The sequence below is a fragment of the Carcharhinus amblyrhynchos genome, chromosome 4, assembly GCF_965287045.1.
Source record: "Carcharhinus amblyrhynchos chromosome 4, sCarAmb.v2.hapA, whole genome shotgun sequence".
NCBI lineage: Eukaryota > Metazoa > Chordata > Chondrichthyes > Carcharhiniformes > Carcharhinidae > Carcharhinus > Carcharhinus amblyrhynchos.
Window position 1 is genome coordinate 77807974 of NC_137327.1, and position 27420 is coordinate 77835393.

The window sequence follows — 27420 nt, forward strand, 5'->3', positions numbered from 1 at the left end:
GGATTCAATTCAGTGGGAATTACTCTCCCATTTCAATGTCCAGCGTCCCATATCGCTGGGCAACAGAAGGGAGGTAACATCTCTGATTAATGACAAATGAAATCCCAATGTGTATTATTATTGGCTGGAATTAATGACAGGTTATTGACTCATTTGTATAAACGTTTACTGAATAATGCCCATTGAAAAGGTGGGCAATATAATTTGGTAAATATATAATTGCCATCACGGGGTCATTGTTTTCCAGACTGATATCCGGCTGCCCGCATTCTATAGCTTGAGTGCAGGGCTTCCTCATATCATTCTCCCATTCGATTAAATAAAGTCACATCTTCAAAATCAGTACACTGCATTTTGAGTCTTTGTATTTAGCTTTAGTCTGAGCAAATACATAGCCTCAAGAGGAAAATCCCATCTACAGTAGGTGATTAGTAGACAGTTGCAAGTAATCAACTTCAAACTAGGTAAACAAATCTCAAGGAAATCAAGTATTTAGTGGAAGAAAGCCAGGAAACATTCATAAATATTGACACTCTTACCCGAATCAAGACAACATCAGCCGCTTCAATGGCTACGTCCGTGCCTGTACCAATGGCAATTCCAATGTCAGCCATTGCCAACGCTGGGGAATCATTCACACCATCGCCCACCATTGCCACAATCTTCCCTTGCTGCTGCAACTGTTCCACTTTCGCTACTTTGTGCGAGGGCAGGACTTCAGCAAACACCTTGGTGATGCCAACCTGACACACAGCCAATAAATCAAATCAAGTTATGGCAATCATCTTTTACATGAGCCACAAAATATGCACATCATCTTGTTCACACAGTTTTGTCATTTTTCCCACGCTTCTTTCTTCCCCCTTTTCAAAAAAACATACCAAGCACCACGCTAATAAGTATCTTTGCCCATGCCACTTGATAATCAGTTGTTTGAAGGGGAACCGGACTTATGGGTTAATCAGTTAACTTGCCAGGTGAAGGCAGAATTGAGCTAGTCAATGATGTTCCCATGGTTAACTAGCATGCCAAAACCAATTTTCAACGGTTGCACTTGAATAATCAGACAAGGCTCTGAATGGCTATTGTAAGAAGTCTCACAACACCACTTTCAGGTCCAACAGGTTTATTTAGAATCACAAGCTCTCGGATCATTGTTCCTTTATCAGGTGAGTGAAGTCAATGGCTATCAACACTTGTCAGCACCACTTGAGGGAAATATAAGTGAAAATTTTTTAAAAATTGACTCACTTGAGCAGCAATGGTCCTGGCTGTTTTACTGTTGTCTCCAGTCATAAGAACCACTTCTAGGCCCATACTGTTTAGTGTGTACACAGCCAAATCTGCTTCTGGCTTCACAGCGTCTGCAATTGCTATCATTCCACACAGTACTCCTGTTTTTTCAAACAAAAGGAAACAATAGTGAAATAAATCGTGGTGGACTATGGAGGAGGAGGGGGGAGGTGGAATGATAAAGAATTAATTTTAGTTTTAAAGCCTGATATTACAATTGTAAATGTGATTGCATTTGATTTATTTAGTTTGTTGTGCCAAATTGGCATTCCTGATCAGCTATCTGTTTTGAGAAAATCCTTGACTAATAGTTGCATTGCATTCTTCAACAATCGTTCTAATCCATCCAAGCTTTACTGGATATCATCACCAACAAGGTACAATCCCTCCCCTTTAGGTCATGACAATCTTGACAACTCAGAATTTCAGAGACTCCTGTAACCAACTCCTTTAAAAAGTTTAGTCAGCTGTGTTTCAATTATTTTTCCAATAGAGTTTCACTTCTCTCCTACAGAACAGGGAATATGCAATAAACGGTAGGGTGCTAGGAAGTATAGAGGATGAGAAGGAACTTAGGTGTTTGTCCAAATGTCCCTGAAGACCACAGGACAGGTAGATAAGCTAGTTAAGAATGCATATGGAATAATTGCCTTTTTAGCCAAGATATAGAATACACAAATGGGGAAGTTATGATGGAGCTATTATACCACAGCTAGAGTACTGTGCAGAGTTCTGGTCACCACACTATAGGAAGGATGTGACTACACTCAAAAGGGTGCAGAGGAGGTTCACCAGCATGTTGCCTGCGCTGGAGGATTTCAGCTACGGAGAGAGGCTGGTTAGGCTGGGGTTGTTATCCTTACAGCAGACAAGGCTGAGTGTGCAACTTGATTGGGGTGTGCAAAATTACAAGGGACACAGATGGGAGAAACTTTTTTCTCTCACTAGGGATATCAATAAACAGGGAACATAGATTTAAGGTTGGGGCAAAAGATTTGGAGGAGATTTGAGGGAAAACCTTTTATTGGAATCCAGAATTCATTGTCTGAAAGAGTGGTAGAGGTAGAACCCTCACAACATTTAAGCAGCATTTAGATGAACACTTGAAATCCATAGCACACAAGGTTATGGATCAAGTGCTAGAAAATGAGATTAGAGTAGATAGGCGCCTGATAGCCAGCACAGACACGACGGGCCGAAGGGTCTTTTTCTGTGCTGTAAAACTCTTTGGGCGGTATTTTAACACTTTTTGTCTAAGAACTGGGTGGACTTGAAACACACAGTTTCAGATCTGTCTTTTGGGCCTGTTTTTAGGCCCTTCTCTAAGCACTATCAAGGGCAGAAGTCTGAGTAGTGTTGAAGAGCAGAAGGATCTTGGGGTCCGGGTCCACAGGACTCTTAAATCGGCCTCGCAGGTGGAGGAGGTGGTCAAGAAGGCATTTGGTGTACTGGCCTTCATTAAATCGAGGGATTGAGTTTAGGAGTCAGGAGGTAATGCTGCAACTTTATAAGACCCTTGTCAGGCCTCATTTAGAGTATTGTGTGCAGTTCTGGTCGCCTCACTATAGGAAAGATGTAGAAGCTATTGAGAGGGTACAGAGGAGATTTACAAGGACGTTGCCTGGACTGGGAGGCATGCCTTATGAAGATAGGTTGAGGGAGCTGGGACTCTTTTCCCTGGAGAGACGAAGGTTGAGAGGCGACCTGATAGAAGTTTACAAAATGTTGAGAGGAACAGATAGGGTGGACTCTCAGAGGCTATTTCCCCGGGTTGAAATGGTCGCTACGAGAGGACACAGATTTAAGGTGCAGGGAGGGAAGTTCAGAAGTGATGTTAGGGGTAAGTTTTTCACTCAGAGGGTGGTGAGTGAATGGAATCGGCTGCCGTCAGTGGTGGTGGAGGCGAACTCGCTGGGGTCTTTTAAAAGACTTCTGGATGAGTATATGGGGTTTAATGAGATTGAGGGTTATAGATAGGTCTGTAGGTTGGTAGGTGTTGATGTGATCGGCGCAACTCGTGGGCCGAAGGGCCTGTTTGTGCTGTAGTGTTCTATGTTCTATGTTCACTCTGACTGCAAATTTCTGACCAAGCCTGTTGTTCACTGCAGAAACCTGTGCATGTGGCTTAATGAGACTGAAAGCCTGCAGGGGGAGGTAGTGCAAATATGCAGGCCTCTGATGCTGCATATGCACATTAGTAGTAGCAGGGGTCTGACATGACAGAGAGAGAGCTGTTAGGTCCCCACTAGTGCAGGCAGCCTGAAGCAGCTCCCCTCCACTGCAACTGGGGGGGCCTGCGGCCGTAAATACAGCCTCTGCCAAGCCCCACACCGCCCAGACCGATCGCTGATCCCTTCCCTTCCCACACCAATCGCTGCAGAGTGGCAGGAGGCCCCTTCCCGCCTCCAGTGTCCCTCCCCCGTTAGCCCCACCCCGACACTGCCTAGTGGCATTGTCCAGATGCCAGACTGGCATTGCCCAAGGGGCACCCCTCCCCCCAGTTGCCTCTGCCTCAATGGCTTCCACTTCCACCAGCAAGGCCAAGTCAACTGCTCCCCATTCATCTCTTCCTCGCTGGCGGGAACCTTTCCTGGCGAGGTCATAAAGGGGGGGCGGGTCCAGGTGATTGAGTGCTGGACTTGCTAATAACATGTAAATACTTTTTTAAAATATATTTCAATAAATTAACCTGCATCTCACCCATTTCTGGTGACAGGCTGAACACACCGGAAATTGGGCTCTCGTAAAATGGCTCCAGTCGTGGAAACCAGCACCAACCACGCTAAATTCCTGGCCTGTGACTGTATTTCCAGGAGAATTAAAGTCTCTTGTATTTGCTTCTCAGCAGCAGCTTTTTTCTTCCGTCTTGTCAGTTTCTTTGAGAGGGTTTCTCAAAACTGTAACAACCACCTACCTTGATGGATTTCTACTTCATTTTTCAGCCCTTCTTAACTCTCATCCTTAGTAACCTGAAGTCACATGGTCACTCCTCCAAGTGGAAGCGTTTATCAGGAATTCACTACTCCCTTTTCAGAACTATTCAATTTATTTTACTTTGATTTAAGGGACATTTTAAAATGTAGTTGTCTGGTAAAGTTTAGTATTCAAGAGATTGAATACATCACTGTGAAGAACCTGGATGTTTTTCTATGATAAAGACATTATCTAAACACATGGGTAAAATTCATTACCACAATGGGTGGTTCAAACAAATAGTGTAAATCTATTTAAGGGAAAGCTAGACAAGTACTTGAGGGACAAAGAAAAAGATCACTACAATGGCAGATTTAGATGAGAAACAATGGGATGAGGCTTGAATGGAGCATAAACACTGATATGGACTGGTTGGGCTAAAAGACCTATATCTGTGCCACATATCCTATGATTTTGATAACTGATGAAAATGCTTTTTAAACACCAAGGTGACAGACAGAAAATTTACTTTCCATTGTTTGCTGGAGCAGACAAGTAAGGGAGCAGAGAGTCAGATAAGAAATTGCCTGTTAAAAACCTGTTTAAATAAGTTTAAAGCACTTTCGTAGTAAGAACTTACCTTGTAGAACTGTTTAAATCATTTAAAAGCATTTTTGCGGGCTTTTTGTATTTACCGCTTTAAGAATTCTAAGGTAGTGGACAGCAGGGATTTGTGGGTGAGCAGGCTTTAAAACAGTGCCAGGTTTAAAAGGAGGCCTGGTGTAGACAGCAGGCAGCGTCGGAGCGGGCAGCGGAGTGAGAGGGAAGCAGAGTGAGCTATTAGGGCTTAGGATCAAAGGGCTGGGGAGAAAAAGGGCCAGGTAAGTTCGTGTTGAAATTTTCAATACTACTACAGTGAATAATGGAGGGGCATGTGATGTGCTGTTTCTGTATGATGTGGGAGCTGGTGGACCCCAGGGTCCTTCCCAGTGACCATGTTTGCAGTAAGTGCAGATTGCTGGAGGAGCTCCAGCTCAAGACAGATGAGCTGGCCTCTGAGCTTCAGACACTGAGGCTCATCAGGGGGAGAGAGGGTGCCATTGTCAATGGGGTGCAAGAGACATCCACCCCCCCCTACACTGGCTAACTTGAAGGGTCAGGAACAAGAGGGGTCTGCTGAGAGGAGGCAGGAGCGTGGGGACCGGAGGCAGGAGCGTGGGGACCGGAGGCAGGAGCGTGGGGACCGGAGGCAGGAGCGTGGGGACCGGAGGCAGGAGCGTGGGGACCGGAGGCAGGAGCGTGGGGACCGGAGGCAGGAGCGTGGGGACCGGAGGCAGGAGCGTGGGGACCGGAGGCAGGAGCGTGGGGACCGGAGGCAGGAGCGTGGGGACCGGAGGCAGGAGCGTGGGGACCGGAGGCAGGAGCGTGGGGACCGGAGGCAGGAGCGTGGGGACCGGAGGCAGGAGCGTGGGGACCGGAGGCAGGAGCGTGGGGACCGGAGGCAGGAGCGAGGGGACCGGAGGCAGGAGCGAGGGGACCGGAGGCAGGAGCGAGGGGACCGGAGGCAGGAGCGTGGGGACCGGAGGCAGGAGCGAGGGGACCGGAGGCAGGAGCGAGGGGACCGGAGGGAGGAGCGTGGGGACCGGAGGGAGGAGCGAGGGGACCGGAGGGAGGAGCGAGGGGACCGGAGGCGGGAGCGAGGGGACCGGAGGGAGGAGCGAGGGGACCGGAGGGAGGAGCGAGGGGACCGGATGCCTCAGCCTCTCAATCTGCATAACAGGTTTGAGGTTCTTGCTTCCAGTGTGAATGAGAACGAGGGAGGTGAGGTTGGTGAGCAAACTGCACACAGTACAGTGATGCAGACGCAGGATATAGGCAAAGAGGTGATAAGGAACGTAGTCATAATTGGGGACTGTGGGGTTAAGGGTATTGACACTGTCCTTTGTCACAATGACAAAGTGCACAGAAGGGTGTGTTGTCTGCCTGGTGCTTGGGTCCAGGATGTCACATCTGGGCTGCAGAGGAACCTGGAGTGGGAGGGTGAGAATCCGGTCATTGTAGTACATGTGGGTGCCAACGACGTAGGCAAAATGCAAACTGAGGATCTGGGGAGGGAGTATGAAAAGCTGGGAATGGAATTAAAAAGTAGAACCGACAAGGTGGTTATCTCTGGGCTACTGCCCGAACCGAGTGCAGACGGGCGTAAGGTTGATAAGATTAAGTGAATGGGTGGCTCAGGGATTGGTGTGGGAGGAATGGGTTTGAATTTATGGGGCATTGGCATCAGTATTGGGGTAGGTGGGACCTGTTCGGGTGGGATGGGGTTGGTCTGAACCATGCTGGGACCAGAGTCCTGCCGAATTGTGTAAATAGGACTGTAGACAGGGCTTTAAACTAATTGGGGGGGAGGGTGCGAGGGTAGGTGACATTACGGGGTCTAAAGTTAAGGAGACAGTACAGGTAAGGGAAGAGGCCGAGGATGTCCCAATAATAAAGGGAGTAGGGGGCGTGAGTATGGTTGGTGGCGTTCTGGCAAATAGGGTCCAGGTGAAGGCTGGGATGAAGGCACTTTATCTAAATGCACGAAGCATTCGGAATAAAGTGGATGAGCTGGTGGCGCAGATCAGCACAAATGGATATGATCTGGTGGCCATTACAGAGACGTGGCTGCAAGGTGACAGGGACTGGGAGCTGAATGTCCAGGGGTATCAAGTGTTTAGGAAGGATAGGCGGGAGGAAAAGTTGGGGGCGGGGGGGTTGGGGGGGGGGGGGGGGGTGCGGTGGTGGTGGTGGGTGCGTAGCTCTGCTGATTAAGGATAGCATCAGGGTGGTAGCAAGGGATGATATAGGAACCAAAGAGCAGAAAGTGGAATCGTTGTGGGTGGAGATTAGGAACAGCAAAGGGAGGAAGACGCTGGTGGGTGTCGTCTATAGGCCCCCAAATAATGATCTGGAGGTGGGGCGGGCTGTTAATGCGCAAATAAATGCAGCGTGCAGGAATGGAACGGCGATAATTATGGGGGATTTCAATCTACATATTGATTGGTCGACCCATGTTGGACGCGGTGGACTCGAGGAGGAGTTCTTGGAATGCTGCCGGGATAGTTTCCTTGAACAGTGTGTGTTGGAGCCGACGAGGGAGCGAGCTATCTTGGATCTGGTGTTATGTAATGAGGCGGGTAGAATTAGGGACCTTGTGGTGAAGGATCCTCTTGGGAAGAGTGATCATTGTATGGTGGAGTTTCTGGTGCAGATGGAGGAGGAGAAAGTGGGTTCCCAGACACGCGTCCTTTGTTTGAACAGGGGGGAGTACGGAAGGATGAGCAAAGAATTGGCAAATGTTGACTGGGGGAGCGCGTTGGAAGGTAGGTCTGCTGAGGAGCAGTGGAGGATCTTTAAGGAGAGCTTTCTTGGTGCTCAGCAGAAATTTATTCCGATGGTTAAAAAGGACCGTAGGAGGAGAGGTAATAAGCCATGGATAACAAAGGAGGTGAAGGAAAGTGTTAAATTAAAAGCGGAGGCGTTTAGAGTAGCTAAGAGTAGTGGGCGAGAAGAGGATTGGGAGAGGTTTAAAAGTCAACAAAGATTGACAAAGAAGTTGATAAAGAAGGGTAGGAGAAACTATGAAGCTGGGCTAGCGCTTAATATAATAAAGGATAGCAAGAGTTTTTATAAAAAGGAAGAGGCTGGCTAGGGTGAACGTTGGACCCTTAGAGGATGAGAGGGGGGACTTAGTGGTAGGGATGGGGAAATGGCTGAGGCCTTGAATAACTTTTCTGTTTCGGTCTTCACAGAGGAGGACGTGAATAATTTGCCGGGTGTTAGCGATGGAAAGATGGTAGGACAGGAGGGTCTCAATGACATTATTGTTACTAGAGAGGCGGTGCTCGACAGACTGGAGAGACTGATTGTGGACAAGTCCCCAGGACTGGATGGAATGCATCCGAGGGTTCTGAAAGAAATGGCGGAGGTGATAGTGGATGCCTTGGTGGTTATTTTCCAAACGTCACTGGATTCTGGGGAAGTGCCGGAAGATTGGAAAACGGCTAATGTTACGCCGTTGTTTAAGAAGGGTGGCAGGCAAAAGGCAGGGAAATATAGGCTGGTTAGTTTAACGTCTGTTGTAGGTAAAATGTTAGAATCCCTCATCAAGGAGGAAATAGCGAGGCATCTTGAGGGGAATTGCTTGATAGAGCAGACACAGCACGTTTCGTTAAGGGGAAGTCGTGTCTGACAAATTTATTGGAGTTCTATGAGGATGTGTCTAGGGCGGTGGATAGAGGAGAGCCGGTGAATGTGGTCTTTCTTGATTTTCAGAAGGCGTTTGACAAGGTACCTCACAAGAGGTTATTGCAGAAGGTAAGGGGGCATGGATTTGGGGATAGGGTGTTAGCGTGGATAGAGGATTGGCTGTCAAATAGGAGGCAGAGAGTGGGGGTCAATGGGTGCTATTCGGGTTGGCGGTTGGTGACTAGTGGAGTGCCCCAGGGGTCGGTGCTGGGGCCTCAGCTTTTTACCATTTATATAGATGATCTGGAGGAGGGAACCGAGTGTAGGGTGTCGAAATTTGCTGATGACACCAAGATTGGGGGAACAGCAAATTGCGCAGAGGGTGTGGAGAGTCTGCAGAAGGATCTAGATAGGCTGGGCTAATGGGCCAGGAACTGGCAAATGGAATTTAACGTTGGCAAGTGCGAAGTGGTTCACTTTGGTAGGAATAATGGTAGGAAGGACTATTACTTACGTGGCGAAAAACTGCAGCAGGCGACGGTGCAGAGGGACCTCGGGGTCCTTGTGCATGAGTCGCAAAAACCCAGCCTGCAGGTGCAGCAGGTGGTCAGGAAGGCGAATGGGATGCTGGCCTTCATAGTGAGGGGGATTGAATATAAAACTAGGGAGGTCTTGCTGCAGCTGTATAGGGCATTGGTGAGGCCGCAGCTGGAGTACTGTGTGCAGTTTTGGGCGCCGCACCTGCGCAAAGATATTTTGGCCTTGGAGGGAGTGCAGAGGAGGTTTACTCGGCTGATACCGGAGTTGAGGGGGTTGAGCTATGAGGAGAGGCTGAATAAACTGGGCTTGTACTCGTTAGAGTTTAGAAGAATGAGGGGAGATCTCATTGAGACGTATAAGATGATGAATGGGATGGATAGGATAGAGGTGGAAAGGCTCTTCCCGCTCAAAAAAGACAGTAGGACTAGGGGGCACAGCCTCAAGATAAAAGGGGGGCGGTTTAGAACGGAGTTGAGGAGGAACTTCTTCACTCAAAGGGTGGTGAATCTCTGGAATTCTCTGCCCGTTGAAGTGGTGGAGGCTGCCTCGCTAAATATTTTTAAGATGCGGGTTGATGGGTTTTTGATAAGAGAGGGGATTAAGGGTTATGGGGAGAGGGCGGGAAAGTGGAACTGAGCCACGACAGATCAGCCATGATCTTATTGAATGGCGGGGCAGGCTCAAAGGGCTAGATGGCCTACTCCTGCTCCTATTTCTTACGTTCTTATGTTCTTAAGATTTGTTGGGGACATAATTCAACAGACTTCCATTACCTTGCCCAAGCAATGTTTAGTGTTGTGCAAGTAGAAAAAGCAGAATCACCTACACTTTCACAGTCAAACACAATCCTTTCCCCTCACTAAACTTCCATACACAGACACCTTCCTGCTTCGATTCCAAGGTAGATTACTTCTAATTGAAATTAGAAATTGCTCATGTTCTTACCATCTACAGAGACCAGTATCGCTGTCTGTCCCCGGCTTTCATGTTCCATCATGCTACTATCCACATTATTACTGACATGCAGACCGTTCCTCTTCATCCATTCACGATTTCCAATTAGTACTGAAAAGATCTGAGAGTTCCCTGAATCTGTGTCGGAGAAAATTGAAACACTAAACTGATCTGCAAAAATGTAAGTAATGAACTGAATACCATAATTCTCACCATAATTGCTGCGTAATGATACTGTGCTATTTTGATATATTTTACGCGTAACGTGGGGCTGCTTTGAAAGGCAGTGTTTTATTGCAGGAGTCAATTTCTGCTGAGAATGCAGGACAGTAACTGATTTTAGCTGGGAATGTGTTTCTTTGTAGAGTTAATGGACCTTTTGTTTATTTAGCTTCTCCTGGGATTTTAGAGTACATATGCAGAGTCATGCAAGTTTTGATTAGGCTGATTGGCAGGGACAGAGCCATGCTCTTAATGGGAAGAGCTAAGCTTGCAGAAAAGACCAGTTTCGTTTTTATTTATAATACAAGCGCTTGCTACCTGAACCTGCTGGAAGAAACAAGTGAGTCTCTGTTTCTCTCTCTTCAGGGGCTTTCTGAAAGCTCCAGGACTGTTAACCTAAGTCACAAGCAAGTATGTCTGTTTTTGCTAACTAATTATAAAGATAGGTTTAAGTCTATAAGGGACATTTTGATTGGAACTCAGCGATAGGATAGCAGTTAAGAATTGTATCTCATCATGTTTAAGTATTGTTCCAATTGTTAAATGTTTAGCAAATTCATTTTTATAGTTAAAATATGCTATTAAATAAAGTTTGTTTTGATAAAAGCTCTGTGGTTTGTCACTAGAATTGTGCCTGGAGTGAACCATTCGATCCACACATTAATGCCAAAACAGAAAAATTGTTGGGGTCCATAACGTCCTCATAACTTGTTGAGAAGAGAAGACTGAGGAGCGATCTGTTTGAGGTGTTCGAGATTATGAGGCGCATGGACAAGTGGATAGGGAGCAGCTATTCCCCTTAGTTGAGTGGTCATTTACAAGAGGACAAAAGTTAAAAGTGGGAGGTTTGGGGGGGGGTGGAATTTGAAGAAGAACCTTTTTACTCAGAGGGTGGGGGCAGTCTGGAATGTACTGCTTGGGAGGGTGGTGGAGGTGGGCTGCCTCATATCCTTTAAGAGTACTTGGATGAGTACTTGGCACACTATAACATTCAAGGCTATGGGCCAAGGGCTAGCAAATGGGATTAGGTGGACAGATCAGGGCATTTCATGCATTGTGCAGACTCGATGGACTGAATTCTGTGATTTTGTTGCGTTTCTGATCTGGTACCCTAACAGCTGCACAGCAATGTTTCCAGAATGACTAAGTTCATTATTTTAAAAGATCCAAGTAAAGAAAACAGAGGAAATAGACTGGTGACTACTAAAACACATTGGTAATATTTTTCCACAAGAAGAGAAATAGGGTAAAAACAATTTTGTAAAATACAATTCGAATACACCAATAATTTAAACGTTTTCAATACAAACTAAATCATGCTCATTTATCATGGCAAGTGGTATCCGATATCAGAGCACGAGGATTAAGCACTAATGTAACAGAAATGATATTATACACCAGAAAATATCAAAGCTTTGACTATAGCCCTAGTTTTCCAACATTGACTTTAATTAACTATGACTACCCATACTCAGGCCACTCACAAGAACTGTTTCTAGCAAGCTGCTGGCAGATGTCCAAGGGAAAGGGAAAGTCCTTATTTACTGTCTCTCTCAAAACGGGGACTTCCTGACCCCTGCCTAACAATTGCCACAATAACGCGCACATTAACAAGAAGTCATCCGAATCAACATCGCACCACTTGTCATGTTTCGTTATGCTATAACAGACAAGAAAAGTCACTTACTTTCTGCTTGGGGCTCTTTAATTAAAGGATGTGACGAGCCATCGCCACTGCTTCTCTCACTGATCTGAATCAGCACCGTGTTGTGCTCAACCTCGAGATTCTTTTTGGTGAGTAGTGATTCAATGTTGGAGACTTTGCACATGATACCACAGCCAGCAACTGCTTGAAAATCAGAACATGAGCCAAGCACATCTGAACCTAGTTCCTGAATTGGGGGAAAAGAAAGTTATTTTTGCTCTACTTTGTGAGCTACTACGTCTGCCACTTTCTTTCATTGTTATCCCCTCTTCCTCTTGTAATAAGTGTGTGAAACACAAAGAAACCCACAGGTAATCAGTCAGCCAAAGATTTGGAAAACAGCACACTGGGCACAGTTATTAAGGAAGCTAACATGATACCGAGAAACACAGATTGCAGCAGGCTCAAATGGTAGTTGGCCCTTTGAGCCTGCTCCACCATTCATTATGATCATGGCTGATCATCCAACTCAATAGCCTAATACTGCTTTTTCCCCTATAACCTTTGATCCCATTCACCCCCCAAGTGCAATATCCAGCCCTTGAATACATTCAATATTTTGGTGTCAACTACTTCCTGTGGTAATGAATTCCCCAGGCTCACCACTGTTTGGGCGAAGAAATGTCTCCTCAGCTCCATCCTAAATGGTCTACCCTGAATCCTCAGACTGTGACCCCTGGTTCTGGATGTCCCCACTATTGGGAATATCCTCCCTGCATCTATCTTATCAAGTCCTGTTACAATTTTATAAGTTTCTATGAGATCCCCCTTCATTCGTATGAACTCCTGCAAAAACAATCCTAACCTAGTAAATCTCTCCTCATACATCAGTCCTGCCAGCCCCAGAATCAGTCTGGTAAATCTTTGCTGCACTTCCTCGAGAGCAAGAACATCCTTCCTCAGATCAGCACAGGTGACCAGGAGCTCCTTCAACTGTTGCCTGAATCTCTCAGCTGCTTTCAAAATCAGTTCAATACACAATTTGTACAATACTATGTATCCTTAGAAATCATCACTTTGATATGTTACTAGTAATTTACATCATCAATAAATTAGTTTTATATTTCCAATCATACCCTGGAAAATGAGATAACACAGAATTGCAGATTTACCAATATACACTGTGGTTATAGTCTGCTAATGGCTGCATTTATACAATCAAAGAACTTTCACAAAAAAAAAGTGCACAGAAATGGGGCTTTTTCAAGCTGATGGGCAATAAATAGTGGGATGCCACAAGACTCAATACAGGGACCTCAGCTGTTTGCAATCTATATTGATGACTTAGATGAAGAGACAGAGAGCAATGTATCCTAGTTTGCTGATAATACCAAGCTAAGTGGAAAGGGAGGACACAGAGAGGCTGCAAAGAGATCGAGGCAAGTTAAGTCAGTGAGCAACAAGGTGACAGATGGAGTGTAATGTAGGGAAGTGTGAAGTTATTCATCTTGGATAGAAGGTTAAGGATAGAAAAACTGAATATTTTTTAAAAGGTGTGTAACTTATACGTGTTGATATTCAAAGACTGCGTGAGTTTCCTCTGGGTGCTCTGGTTTCCTCCCACAGTCCAAAGGCATACAGGTTAGTTGACTGGCCATGCTAAATTACTCCATCTTGTCAGGGGGATTAGCAGGGTAAATATTTGGGGTCACAGGGATAGGGCCCGGGTGGGATTATTGTTGGTGCAGGCTCGGTAGGCTGAATGGCCTTTTCCTGCACTGTAGGGATTCTATGCAAAATTTTGCATCCTGCTTGCCTTCCCACTTTTGCATCTCTCATTTATAAGGGATATTTTATACTGAAAACATGCTCCCAGTCCAAAAGTACAGCAAAACTATTAGTTCTACTGATTGATTTCTGATTTTAAAAAACCTGCCAATCACAAATTTGCTCATGGTGAATTGACATGATGAATAAAAGAGGATTATACCTGTTTACAGTACTTGGTTACTGCTACACCCAATGGATGTTCACTGTTTGTTTCTGCAGTGCCAACAATGGCCAACAGCTTCTTCTGAGATATGTAATTACTTTCTGACAACATCTTCAGGTTCATCACTCGGGGTGTTCCATGCGTGATTGTTCCCGTTTTATCAAAAACTACTGTATTAATCTGAATAAGACAGAAACCTTATTATTGTACTGAAACATCAGTGTCAATACAGTAATGTCCAATCCAATCCACTGCTTAACTGTATTTAACTTCAGAACGCTCAGCCTAAAAAGCCAATTTTAATTTTGCCAAAAAAGAAGTCCCTGTGGTAGTAATTTCAACTAGAATACCAAGCTAATAGGAGACTGCAAATTTGCTGTGGTAGAGTATCAAAGTAGAGGACTGGCGTGATGAAGTCAATGAAAATAAGGTTCTTGTTATGCTAATTGGAAAAGTAGTAAACTCAATTCCCATCTTCCCATGTTTCTCCCAGGTCAGATACCATTTGTGGTTAAAATTAAATCAATTTCTCCATAGACTTCTGCCATTGTTGCTCTAGAAAGGTTATTGGTTGTGGACTAAGTAGACTGGAGGTAACATGATTTGCAGATCTAAGCATGTAACAAATTATAGAATTATAAAGAATTTTCAATAGCTTGCACAGAAATTGGTTTCACAATAATGCTCAGACTTTGTGGGGTTCTTGAAATAACAACATTAAAATATTACAGAACCACTACAGAGCAGCTCAATAATCCAAATCAAAAGAACACCCTTGTCTTACTTAACTGCAGCGAACAATTCCTTTACGTAGACAATCTTAACCAAGAAACAGCTAAAATTCTGCTGCCCGAGCCCTTATCGCACTAAGTCCTGTTCAACATCTGTGGGTTCGCTGACCTGACTGGCCCCTGGACAAGCAGTACCATAATGTAAACATTTTCTTCCTTGTTTGTATATCCCATGTCACAATCCCTCCCTAACGCTCTGCAATCTCTTCCACTTCTATAGCCCTTGGAGATATTCACATTCATCTGAGCATCCTGATCTTATTTGCTCCACCATTAAGGGCTGTGCTTTCAGCTGCTTGGCCCCAAGGACTGGAATTCCCTCGCTAATCCTCTTTGTATGTCCACCCTCCTTTGATCAAACTTTTCGTCATTCGCTCAAATATCACCTGCATCAAATTTAAGTTTATAATCCAAGAACCTTGGTATGTTTTATTATGTTAAAGGTGCTATAGAAATACAAGCTGTTGTCACATATATTGGGGATGTATCAGTGTTATGAACTCGACGTATCAGGGATGCACTGCAAGGATACTGTGATGATTTTTCCTCTGACTTCATTGAAACATGGAGGAAAAATATTTATACAGACCTAATTCATTTCTGATTATTATTTCAAAATGTCCCGTTTTTAAAGTTCTTTTCCCCACTGCTTTTTTTGCTGTTTACTATATGAATGGGAGAAATTTATAGGGCACTTGAATTCTGTTTGTAGAAAAATAAATGCCAGATGTAGAAGTCCTAACAAAGACCAGTGGACAACAGACTCCAGCAGGAAAATCCACAAGATTTAACACCTAATATTAGTTTATATATATGCACAACAATTATACAGCATTTGTCCTGACATTACAGTTTTTCATTGTGCCTACCTTGTGTGCCATCTCCAATGGTTCCCCACCTTTAATTAGGATGCCATTCTGTGCACCTACTCCAGTTCCCACCATCACTGCAGTAGGTGTTGCTAATCCCAATGCACAGGGGCATGCGATGCAGAGGACAGTAATAGAGGCTTGGAATGCAAAGCGCACAATCACCTCTGGTTGAGACAAGCTTTTGTTGTAACCCTAAGGAAAAACAGTCAAGTCAGTCTCAACTGGCAGGTATAATAATAACAAAGTAGAAAGAAAACAAAACAAAAAGTACAACACTAACATAGGCCATTCAGCCCTCTAAGCCCAAAACCTTCAGTCCTCACTCAGAATCACTATTTCCTCCCTATTCATGTACCCATCCAAATGCCTCTTAAATATTGCTAATGTGCCTTGCTTCCATCACCTCTAAAATGGGGTGGCAGGGCACCTTTTATGTAACAAGTCTTTTAAGATCTCCCAGAGTCCAAACAATAATCTCCAACATGGGGATGTGAGGTTCATTTCTCAAATTAATATGACCAGTATCATTAATGTCATTAGCTATGAGAATGACAACCAATGGAGGCATTCCAGGATAATCAAGCAGTTCAAAAACTCAGGCATTTGCAATTCTACTACATTATGATAGCCACCTTATTAAATGGGGTGATCTCATCAAGGCTTTCCAGAAAGGCTGGGCACAAAGCTGGGACCCAGTGTATAGTTTTTTTGCATGAATTCGACTGAAGTTATATTAGGAATCAGTGGAACAGTCACCAATTTCTGGCCTTCATATCAGTTTTAACACACTAGCCAGATAGAGCAAAGCCTGGGATACTCCGATGTGCATGCCTCCATCATACTTTCACATTATCAGCCAAATCATCAGGAGTGTTGACACCCCTAAACCTTAAGAAAAGGTCCACACAATCATTCAACATTGCATCCGTGGCAACAATACCCGGACCAATGTTGGTATTTGCATCACCAAATGAGCTATCGGCAATGTTCTAGTCTTAATAACTACATTTCTGATTTCAAACTGAATCATCTATATTCACCAACTTTCCAAGCATGTCATTCTGCTTAAATGCTAATACTTACAGGGAAATATTCTTCCACAAGGTTAAAATTGAAAAATCCAATGATAATCCAGGCAATCAGAGTAGCAACAGAAACCCCAACAATGAAAGGGACAAAGTATCCACTCAACTTGTCTGCAAACTGTTGAATGGGGGCCTGAAAAATGAACATAATAAATTGTGGAGTTTGTATTAAACTTAAAATAGTCTAGAGAAATGAATATCATCTAAATCTGGGTGAATGGGAGGTGGCAGTCAGGGCGGAGGATATTCTTCCATCCTTTGCCACCAATTCAAAGATTTTCTGGATGATACACAATGTATAAATCTGCCCAAATATAGCAGAAGGTATCAAGATGTAGATATCAATATTATATCACATGATATATTTTCCATTACTTCTCCTTTAATGATAAATCAGCAAGTTTAACATGCAACAAAAAAACCCTTGAGTTGGTACTGATAGCATGCTATGATATTACAAGGTATCATAGGAATATCCCTCTCTCCACTCCATTGCAAATGACCAACTTGCAGGGGACGTAAAGAGCTCCAGCATCTCCCTAAGTTATGACAATCAGCTGAATCCCACAAGATTGTCTAAGTCAGGAACAAATGATGGACAAAAGTCCTATCCTATACTAAGCAATGACATACAGATATATAGCAACAAAGGAATGATACAAATAAGAAACAAATAAATTTTGTGGCCAAGGCCATAAAAAGCCAAAGCCTGAACAGATGAACAATAAAGAGCAGCTTTCCCATTTCTACAATGTTTTTATTTACCTTGGGAAGGGCAAGAGTAAGACTAATTGTTTTCCAAGTAGCTTTTGAAAAGTCATTTTATTTACCATTTCTGGAAAGATCTCTCAGTGTTCACTGCAGAAGTGCACCTTTCCTTCAGTTCCACCAAGAGTGGCTCAGTCTCACCATTACTAACCAAGCTGGTTGAGTTTTTTTTTTAAATTCATTTGTGAGACATGAGTGTCACTGGGTGGCCAACATTTATTGCCCATTCTTAAAGGACAAAGCCACTGGATAGGTCTATGGCAGGTGGTGGGGAAACTAAAAAGAGGCAAAAGAACAGTTGATTTCATTTTCACCAACCTGCCTGTTGCAGATGCATCTGTCCATGTCAGTATTGGTTGGAGCGAGCAGCACATGGAGCTTGTGGAGGCCAAATCCCATCTTCATAATGAGATGAATCTCCACTGTGTTCTGCGGCATTACCACCGTGATATCCGCGATAGATTGGGAACAGATCTAGCAACTCAAGACTAGGCAATCATGAGGTGCTGTGGGCCATCAGCAGCAGTGGAATCGTAGTCAGCACAATATGTCATCTCATAGCCAGGCATGTACCACTTTAACCATTAACCAGGGGATCAATCCTGGTTCAATGAAGAGTGCAGGAGGACATGCCAAGATAGTACATAACAATAAGGTGTCAATCTGCTGAAGCAACAACACGCAACTACTCATGTGCCAAATATAAGCGACAAGTGATAGACAGCCAACAGATGAGTTCTAAGCTCTGCAGTTCTGCCACATCCGGCTGTAAATGACAGTGGACAACTGAATAGCTCACTGGAGGAGGTGGCAGATCCACAAACATCACCATCCTCAATGCTGGGGGAACTCAGCACATCAGTGCACAAGATAGGGTTGAAGTATTTGCAACAATCTTCAGTCAGAGGTGCCGAGGGCATAATCCATCTTAGCCCCCTACGGAGATCCCCAGCATCACAGATGCCAGTCTTCAGCCAATATGATTCACTCCACATGATATCAAGAAATGGCCTATGGGCCCTGACAATATTCTGGTAATAGTACTGAAAACTTGCCACGCACCTAGCTAAACTGTTCAAGTACATTTCCAACACTGGCATCTGCCTGACAATGTGGAAAATTGTCCAGGTATATCCTATACACAAAAAACAGAACAAGTCCAACCCAGCCAATTACCACCCAATCAGTCTACTGTCAATCGTCAGTGAAGTGATGATAAGGGTCATCAACAATACTACCAAATGACACTCGCTTTGCAATAACCTGCTCATTTTGTTTAGATTCTACCAGTGTCACTCAGCTCCTGACCTCATTACAGCCTTATTGCAAACATGGGCAAAACGGCTGAACTCTAGTGGTAAGATATGGGTGGCTGCCCTTGCAATCAAGACTGCATTTGACCGAGTGCAGCATCAAGGAGCCCTAACAAAACTGAAGACAATGGAAATCAGTGGAAAAATTCTCTGCTAGTTGGAGTCATTCCACAAAGGAAAGCAGTTGTGATTGTTGGAGGTCAGTCATCTTAGCTCCAGGACTTCACCTCAGGAATGCCCTAGGGCCAAGCATCTTCAGCTACTTCAATGACCTTCCTTCCATCATAAGGTCAGAAGTGAGATATTCACTAAAGATTGCACATTGTTCAGCACCATAAACAATTCATCAGATACTGAAGCAGTCCATATCCAAATGCGGCATATGTAGACAGCGTTTTCCTCTAAAATGATTCCCATTGGCCTCAAATCAGAAGGAGAGATAAAAGGCCCGGGATTTAAATAAATGAAAAACATTGATCACAAATTAGTGAAAGAATTTGAAAAGCAAAACTAAAAAGAAATTCCAGATAATGTTTAGAATGTTTGCTTTTCAGATCTACCTTCCACCAAAAAAAAATCCCCATAATGGATTACCAAGGTCAGAAACAATGAGCACAAAGACTTTACCTTAGAGGTTTGAGCTTCTTCTACAAGTTTCACAATCTGGGAGAGAGTGGTTTCGGAACCAACGTGAGTAGCTTCAACTAATAAAGCTCCATGCTGGTTAATGGAGCCTGCAATCACACTGCTCCCCAGTTTTTTAGTGACTGGCATTGCTTCACCTACAAACAAAACAGAGCGCAAAAGAGACTAACGTTATGTAACTGCAAATAGCTCCAGTAATCAAATACATATTCCTCCATGTAACAATGTAGTTACCATGCCCCTTTTACATTGTTTGCTACTAATGAAGCATGGAGAATAACCTGAAAGATGCTTGGACCTTGCCTGGATCTCCTAGACACCTTACAAACTAAAACAGAGTGCAAAAAAATGTTTTGAGTGCACTTCCAACCTGCACTCCCTGAAAACTCATATTACATTGCTTGCCTTTTGAAATGCCGAAGTAGAATGTTATTCTGTCCTTACCTGTAATCAGAGATTCATCTGCCATTGAATACCCTTCAATAACTCTGCCATCTACAGGGAATTTTCCACCTGGAACCACCTTTACAATATCCCCTCGTTGCACCAACTCCACGTCGATTTGCTCCTCACTAACGAGACAAGAAAATGATAATAATCAGGTCAGAATTTGACCAAACAAATTAATGAATTATTCTTGTGCAACAATGAAATACAATTTGTGTCACAAAATAATGGTCAGGGGCAAGATAAATTTGTTCATTTAATGAGTATTATACATGTTAAATTTTTTTTATATAAAACCACACACCTTAAAATGGAATGATCCTCATTTATCTTCACTATAGTTGCCTCAGTTGCCTGCAATGACATCAGCTTCGCAAGTGCTTCCGACGTCTTGCTCTACAAAAACAATCTTTATTAATCTAATTTTTAAAATTACATATTTAGAAAAGTTACAACAATTTTAAAAATCAGCTCTTTTCAATTGCAGGGCAGCAGCATATACATTAAAAACAAAATAATTTGATTGTTAGATGACAGAGCGACAGTGCTGCTGCTCTTTCAATTTTAGGCTGCCAAGCACAACCAAATGATTTCCATAAACCTCTTGAGAACATCCACAGGAAATCAATCTGAGCCACCTACAGAGAAACACGTGAGCCAAGGTTCTACTGACTGCAAGCTACAAACCCCGTTGCTGGCCCAGGGAATTGGTGAACAACACAGGCCAAAAATTAACACATTTAGTTCCACATCTCAGCTTAGCACCATTCTGTCAACAGCACAGCAATTTGTCTCAGTACCAGAAGAAAAAAAATAAACATTAATCAGGCTTTGCCATTCTGAGGCAATTAAGCAGATTTAAGGTGTGCATGTGATTTTTGGGTTAAGACATCTTCAGGCTCAGTCACAGCGTCACCCCACTCACAGAGCTTGTCAAAGTTCACTCATCAATATTGGTCAGTTGAGTGAGATTTTGAAACTCAGCCATATTGTATATACACCCAAGCTAGTACCTGCATTATCGGGACAGAGAGGAAAGTAGGCAACTAATACAAGAAGAAACCAAATCATAATGCTATTAAAGTTAGGCTTTTCTTTTCTCACCTTAGCTATGTGCTCAAGCCACCGGCCCAAGCCAATGAAGACAAACAACATCGGAGGCGTATCGAAGAAAGTTATGGGGTTCACTTTGGCCTTTTCCGCCATAGCAATGGCCAGAATTACACAGGAATACAAGAAAGCAACAGTTGTAGCTAGAACTATCAGCACATCCATGTTGGCAGTTTTGTGTTTGAGTGCCTTGTACGCTTGAATATAGAAGTACCATCCACCTACAAACTGAAAGAATTTCTAGTTAAAAACTTATATCCAGAAGAGTTGAGGCTGCACAACAACAAAATATATAAAATTCTCAGCCACCATTAGCATTGCCTCTTCCCAATTAATAACAACACGAAGGACAAAGAAAAGTTGCATTGATACAGTGCCTTTTACAACCTCAGGAAGCCCCAAAGTACTTTATAGGCAATTGAATCTTTTTGGAATGTAGACTCCGCTGTATTAAGAGAATAAGAAATAGGAGTAGTACGTAATTTGGCCCTTCGAGTCTGCTTTGCCATTCAAAAAGATCATGACTGATCTTCTATCTCAACTCCATCATCCACTGTTCTATTCCTTAATTCCTTTCATACCCAAAAATCTAAGCGGTTTTTGTCTTGAATATACCCAATGACTGAGCATCCACAGCACATAGGGTAGAAAAATTCAAAGAGTCACAATCCTTTCTTGCGTGAAGAAATTTCTCCTTATATCAGTCTTAAATGGATGGCCCTTATTCTGAGACAGTCAGCCCATGTTCTAGGTTCCCAAGCTAGGAAAAACTACCTGGTCAAGCCTCTCATTCTTCTCAATTCCAGAGAATTCAAGCCTAGCCTATTCAACTCTCCTCAAAGGGCAACCCCATCAATCACAGAACCAGTCTAACGTTAGTTGCATTCCCTCCTAGGCAAATATGTCGTTCCATTGATAAGGAGACCAAAAATCACACACAATACTCCTGGTGTGGCCACATCAATGCTCTACATAATTGAAGTAAGATTCACTTACCCAGACTCCAATCCATTGGTAACAAAAAATTGTTTGTCGTTCAGAAAAGTTGCACTGACACAGTGTATGTTAACTTTCTGGATTGGTGAACAAGGGCACCTAGGTTCTTCTAAATGCAAACATTTCCAAGTCTCTCACATTCAAAGCATATTCTGCTGTTTTAGTTTTCCTACTGTGGTGGACAACGTCACACTTCACTACGTTGTGCTGCATCTGCCATGTTCACAGCCACTCAACTAATCCATATGTGTTTCTCAGTCACTTCTTTGTGTCCTTCTTATAGCTTACTTTCCCATCTAACTACGTATCAGCAGCAAACTGGGATACTTTACCCTCCATCTCATCATCAATGTAACAATAAATAACAGGTCCAAGAACTGAACCTTGCGATTCTACTTTAGTGACGGTTTGCTAACCCTAAAACTTTCCTTTTATCCCTGCTTTCATTCCACAAATCAAGTCACAATTCATGCCGTGGGTCTTAATTTTGTGACACCTTATTGACGCTTTTGAAAAATCCAATATATGACATCGATTGACTCTCCAATTTCTATTGTACAAATCACTTCCACAAAAAAACAGATTCATCAAACATGATTTACCTTCAATAAATTTGTTGACTCTGCTTAATCATATTATGATTTTCTAAGTGCCTTGTCATCATAACCCTATTTTAGATGGCCACATGTTGCCTACAACAAGTGTTAGAATAACTGGCCTATAACTCTCCCACTTTCTCTTGTCCTCCTTTTCTATGGCTATGTTTGCTACCTTTCAACACTTTGGAACTGCGCTAAAATCAAATGTGGAAAATGCAGCAGCCAATTGGTGCGCAGCAAAGTCCCACAACCAGCAATGAGATAATGACCAAATAATCTGTTTCTGTTCCACTGATCGAGGATAAATATTAGCCAGGACACCAAGGAGAGTATCCTTACTTTTTCAAAATAGCACAGTATTTGTCCTTATCTCTGTCCTAAACGGTCTATCCTGTATCGTCAGACTGTGACCCCCGGTTCTGGACACGTCCACCATCAGGAACATCCTTCTTGCATCTACCCTGTCTATTCCTGTTGGAATTTTATAGATTTCTGAGGTCATCCCTCATTGTTTTGAATTCCAGTGAATACAACCCTAACTGACCAATCTCTCCTTATACATCAGGTAGATGAGACCATGGTTTAACATTGCATCTAAAAAATGGCACCCCCAACAAAAAGTCATACACATAGGAAATTCACAGCATGGATGGAGGCTACTTAGCCTATCGTGTTCATTCTAGCTAACAAGAAGCCATCCAAACTAATCCCATTTTACAAATCTTGGTGTAAAACCTTGTTGACTTACAGCATTTCCAGTGCATAGCCAAGTACTTTCTAAATCCTATGATGGTTCCTGCCTCCACCACCTGTCCAGAACCTCATCACTCTCTCGCTGAATAAAATTTCTGTTAAATCCCTTCAAAACCTCCTACCTCTTCCCCTAAATCTATGTCCCTTGGTATGCAACCCTAAAGGGAATAGAGGCTTCCTAATTACTCTATCTAAACATAATTTTACTCCAACCTCGGCCTCCTCTGATTCAAAGTTGACAATGTTAGCCTATCCAATCTCTCCTCCAGACTACATCGTCATAAATCCTCCCCCTCTAGTACAATCATAACGTTCATATGGTGCGATAACCAGAAGTTATTCCAGCTGCAGGTTGCCACTGTTTTATACAGTTCCACCACACTCTCCTAGCTTTTATATTAACATGCTTCAATTAATAAAGGTTAATCCTGTAATATTTCTTTACCACTTTATCAACCTGGCCAGCCTACAGGGGCCCATGGACATGCAGTCCAGGGCCCCTCTGCTCCCCTACAGTTCTCAATATCTAACCATATATTGTCTATTCCCTTGCCTTGTTAATATTCCCCAAATGCATTATCTCACATTTCTCCGATTGAGCTCCATTTCTCAGTATTCTGTCTCATCGACTACACCACTGTTATCTTCCTGAGGCCACCAGTCAATTTTATATCACCTACAACTTCCCAATCATACTTCTTACATTCAAGTCCAATCATTAATATATCTTTACATATACCTCAAAAAGGGACCAAGCATTGAGCCCTGCAGAACTCCACTTCCATACACAACCATTACCTTCAGCTTTCTACCTCTGTGATCCATCTTGCCACTTTGCCTTGGATCCTATGAGCTTTTACTTTCATGCCAGTCATTTGGCACCTTATCAAAAGCCTTGTCAAAATCCATACAGATTACAATCAACACACTACCGTAATCCACTCTCAATATCTCCTCAAAAAATGCAATGCCAGTAAGACATGACCTTCCCTTAATAGATTCTAAGTAAAGATTTATCCTGTCCCTCAAAATTTTTGCAATAGTCTTCCCACCACCAAGGTTAGGCTGACTGGTCTGTAATTATGTGGTCTAACCCTTTCCACCTTTTAATCATATAATGTCAGCATTGAACCAGTGGCCAGAAAAGATTGAAAAATGATGGTCAGAGCCTCGATTGTTTCTTCTCTTGTTTCCTTTAACAGTCGATGATATATTACATCTAGGCCTTGGGCTTATCCACTTTCAAAAATGTTAAACCTTCTTAATGCTTCCCATCTCACTGTTAACCTTATCCAATATTTCAGACTCGTTCTCAATGCAGACAATGTTTATATTGTCCCACTCCTTTGTGAAAACAGATGCAAATTATTCATTAAAAACTAAACCAGTGTTCTCACCCTCCACACACAAGTTATGCAAATGGACTCCAATAGGTCCTACTCTTTGTATACTTATCCTCTTGCCCTTTGTTCAATTAAAAAAAAAATTGGGTTTTTCCTTGATTTTAGTTGCTAATATTTTCATGCCCTCTCTTAGCTTTCCTAATTTCCTTTCTAATTTCACCCCCAACGCTTTTTATACTTCCGTGTGTTTTCTGCAGTATTGAGCACTTGGTATCAGTCATTAAGTTTCCTTTTTTTTAAAATGAAACACACCCTGGCATTGAATTTGAACCCAAACCCACAACCTTCAGACTCAGAGGGGAATGTTACCATTAGCTATCTCAAACACCACAACAGTTCAACCCAAACTCACCTCCACAGCTGTCTTAAGGAATCCCTACTGCCTCAGCCAATATTTGTTGCCAGTGAGTGGAAATGCACAGCTGCAGTCTGCATAGGCAGATCATTTTTAAAACGGGAACGTTGAAAGGAAACAATTCTCTATTTTTTTTTATTTTTAAGAAGAACGTTTCCAATGCTTCTTGATGGCTCAATGGCAAGTGTTATGCAGTTATATGAAATGGCATCATATAGATCTGAAAAGTGCGTGTTTAATCTTTAATCTGTGCAGATAATTGCAATGGAACAGAGGTAGAGGGTGCTACAATGTGCCTCTGATCCCTCGATTGGGCAAAGGAAGCTGGGAAAAAGTAAAGTTGGTCAAAGTGATGAAAAGTTGTTGACTTGAAAAAAGCTTTTATGTAAACACATGTTTAATTGGCTAATGGTAGAATCTCAATTTCAAAGCATTTCAGGTTTATAGTCACTTTCCATGCACAAATATCCAGAAACAGATTAAAAATTAAATTCAACACACCCATATCAGAAACAATGCATACCTGAACTGGAACACAGAGTAAGAAGGACAGCAGGTTCATAATGGATAACCCAGGAAGGAGCTGTCGCTCCAGAAACATGGTGGCATGGTGTTTTTCAAGCTCATTTATAGTTGAGCCATTCTGATGGCTCTTGTAGAATGCATGGTCTGCAACAATCATGTAAATCATCATGATCATCACAGGAATGCAAAAAAATAGGCTGATCAAGAAGGACCTCCTCCACCTGAGAGAAACAAGTCACAATAAAAGCCTTTTAATTATCAGAAATCAACAGGTCAAAATATAAAGTCTTAAATAAAAGCTCATTAGATCTGAATTGGATTGCATTTTCCTCTCAACTTTATGGCAAAACCATGCTCAAAAAGGTTTACAACGAGCTTGGTTAGTTTCAATCCAATGCTCATAGTACTCTCCACTGATTTTCACTCCATTAATTCTCAATTTGCAAAGTCAGAAGGATATTGGTGTGTGTAAAGGCACTATTACACTTTAGCAGTATTGGTGTAAAATGCAAGCCTTATACAGGATCTAATTTGTGCTGCACACAACTGTTGCAGGACTAGGTGCCCAAAGTGGAAAAATATGAAAACTGTGGTTAATTATTCAGGGATGATCTTGAATCTTTACTAGTAGCATTCATCTTATCAAACCACAAGTAACATGGTTTGAACTAAGTGGCATGAAGATTTGTCTGCTTTTTAACATAATGATTGTGGACACTTGTTTGTATAGAGAAACCGGGAACACAATATGAACAAAAAACTTATTTTGTATGTGTTGGGGTGGGTGGTTGAGAGACAGGTAGGTTTGATGTTCAAATTAGTGTTTTACAGCACAAAGAGAGTCGCCTTTTGGTCCATTGTGTTTGTGCCAGCTATCAAGCACCCATCTATCCCATTTTGCAGTATTTGGTCTGTACCCATGTGTGCTATGGCGTTTCAAACGCTCATCTAAATGTTTCTTAAATGTTGTGAGGGTTCCTGCCTCTACCACCCTTTCAGAGGGTTCCAGATTCCCACCATCCTCTGGATGAAGAAGATTTTCCTCAAAAGTCCTCTAAATCTCCTGCTCCTTATGTTAAATCACTGCCCCCTAGTTAGTGACATCCTTTCTTGTTGCAATCTGTGCAAAATTTGTCTCATAAGATGAAATAAAACATTACATTTTAATAATTTGAACATCAAACCTACCTCTCCCTCACCACCCACCCCACACATACAAAATAAGCTTTTTATTCATACTGTGTTCCTAGTTTTTCTATACAAACAAGTGTCATAAGAACATAAGAAATAGGAGCAGGAGTAGGCCATCTAGCCCTTCGAGCCTGCCCCGCCATACAATAAGATCATGGCTGATCTGTTGTGGCTCAGTTCCACATTCCCGCCCTCTCCCCATAACCCTTAATCCCCTCTCTTATCAAAAACCCATCAACCCACGTCTTAAAAATATTTAGCGAGGCAGCCTCCACCACTTCAATGGGCAGAGAATTCCAGAGATTCACCACCCTTTGAGTGAAGAAGTTCCTCCTCAACTCTGTTCTAAACCACCCCCCCCTTTATCTTGAGGCTGTGCCCCCTAGTCCTACTGTCCTTTCTGAGCGGGAAGAGTCTCTCCACCTCTATCCTATCCATCCCATTCATCATCTTATACGTCTCAATGAGATCTCCCCTCATTCTTCTAAACTCCAACGAGTACAAGCCTAGTTTATTCAGCCTCTCCTCATAGCTCAACCCCCTCAACTCCGGCATCAGCCTAGTAAACCTCCTCTGCACTCCCTCCAAGGCCAAAATATCCTTGCGTAAGTGCGGCGCCCAAAACTCCACACAGTACTCCAGCTGCGGCCTCACCAATGCTCTATACAGCCGCAGCAAAACCTCCCTACTTTTATATTCAATCCCCCTCGCTATGAAGGCCAGCATCCCATTAGCCTTCCTGACCACCTGCTGCACCTGCAAGCTGGGTTTTTGCGA

General features: G+C 43.0%; 1 protein-coding gene across 1 annotated transcript in view; it reads right to left on the reverse strand.

Moving 5' to 3' along the window:
* Positions 1 to 27420, reverse strand: part of LOC145342132 (copper-transporting ATPase 1-like) — an 82692-nt gene that overhangs the window by 18106 nt on the left and 37166 nt on the right. The window contains exons 9-20 of the mRNA XM_080187386.1: positions 25451 to 25673; positions 20816 to 21049; positions 20016 to 20107; positions 19709 to 19836; positions 19247 to 19401; positions 16537 to 16671; positions 15451 to 15645; positions 13788 to 13970; positions 11840 to 12044; positions 9922 to 10068; positions 1252 to 1394; positions 540 to 743 (exon numbers count right to left, since the gene is read on the reverse strand). Of these exons, the coding sequence (XP_080043512.1) occupies positions 540 to 743; positions 1252 to 1394; positions 9922 to 10068; positions 11840 to 12044; positions 13788 to 13970; positions 15451 to 15645; positions 16537 to 16671; positions 19247 to 19401; positions 19709 to 19836; positions 20016 to 20107; positions 20816 to 21049; positions 25451 to 25673 (2044 nt within the window). The remainder of the gene's footprint in view (positions 1 to 539; positions 744 to 1251; positions 1395 to 9921; positions 10069 to 11839; positions 12045 to 13787; positions 13971 to 15450; positions 15646 to 16536; positions 16672 to 19246; positions 19402 to 19708; positions 19837 to 20015; positions 20108 to 20815; positions 21050 to 25450; positions 25674 to 27420) is intronic.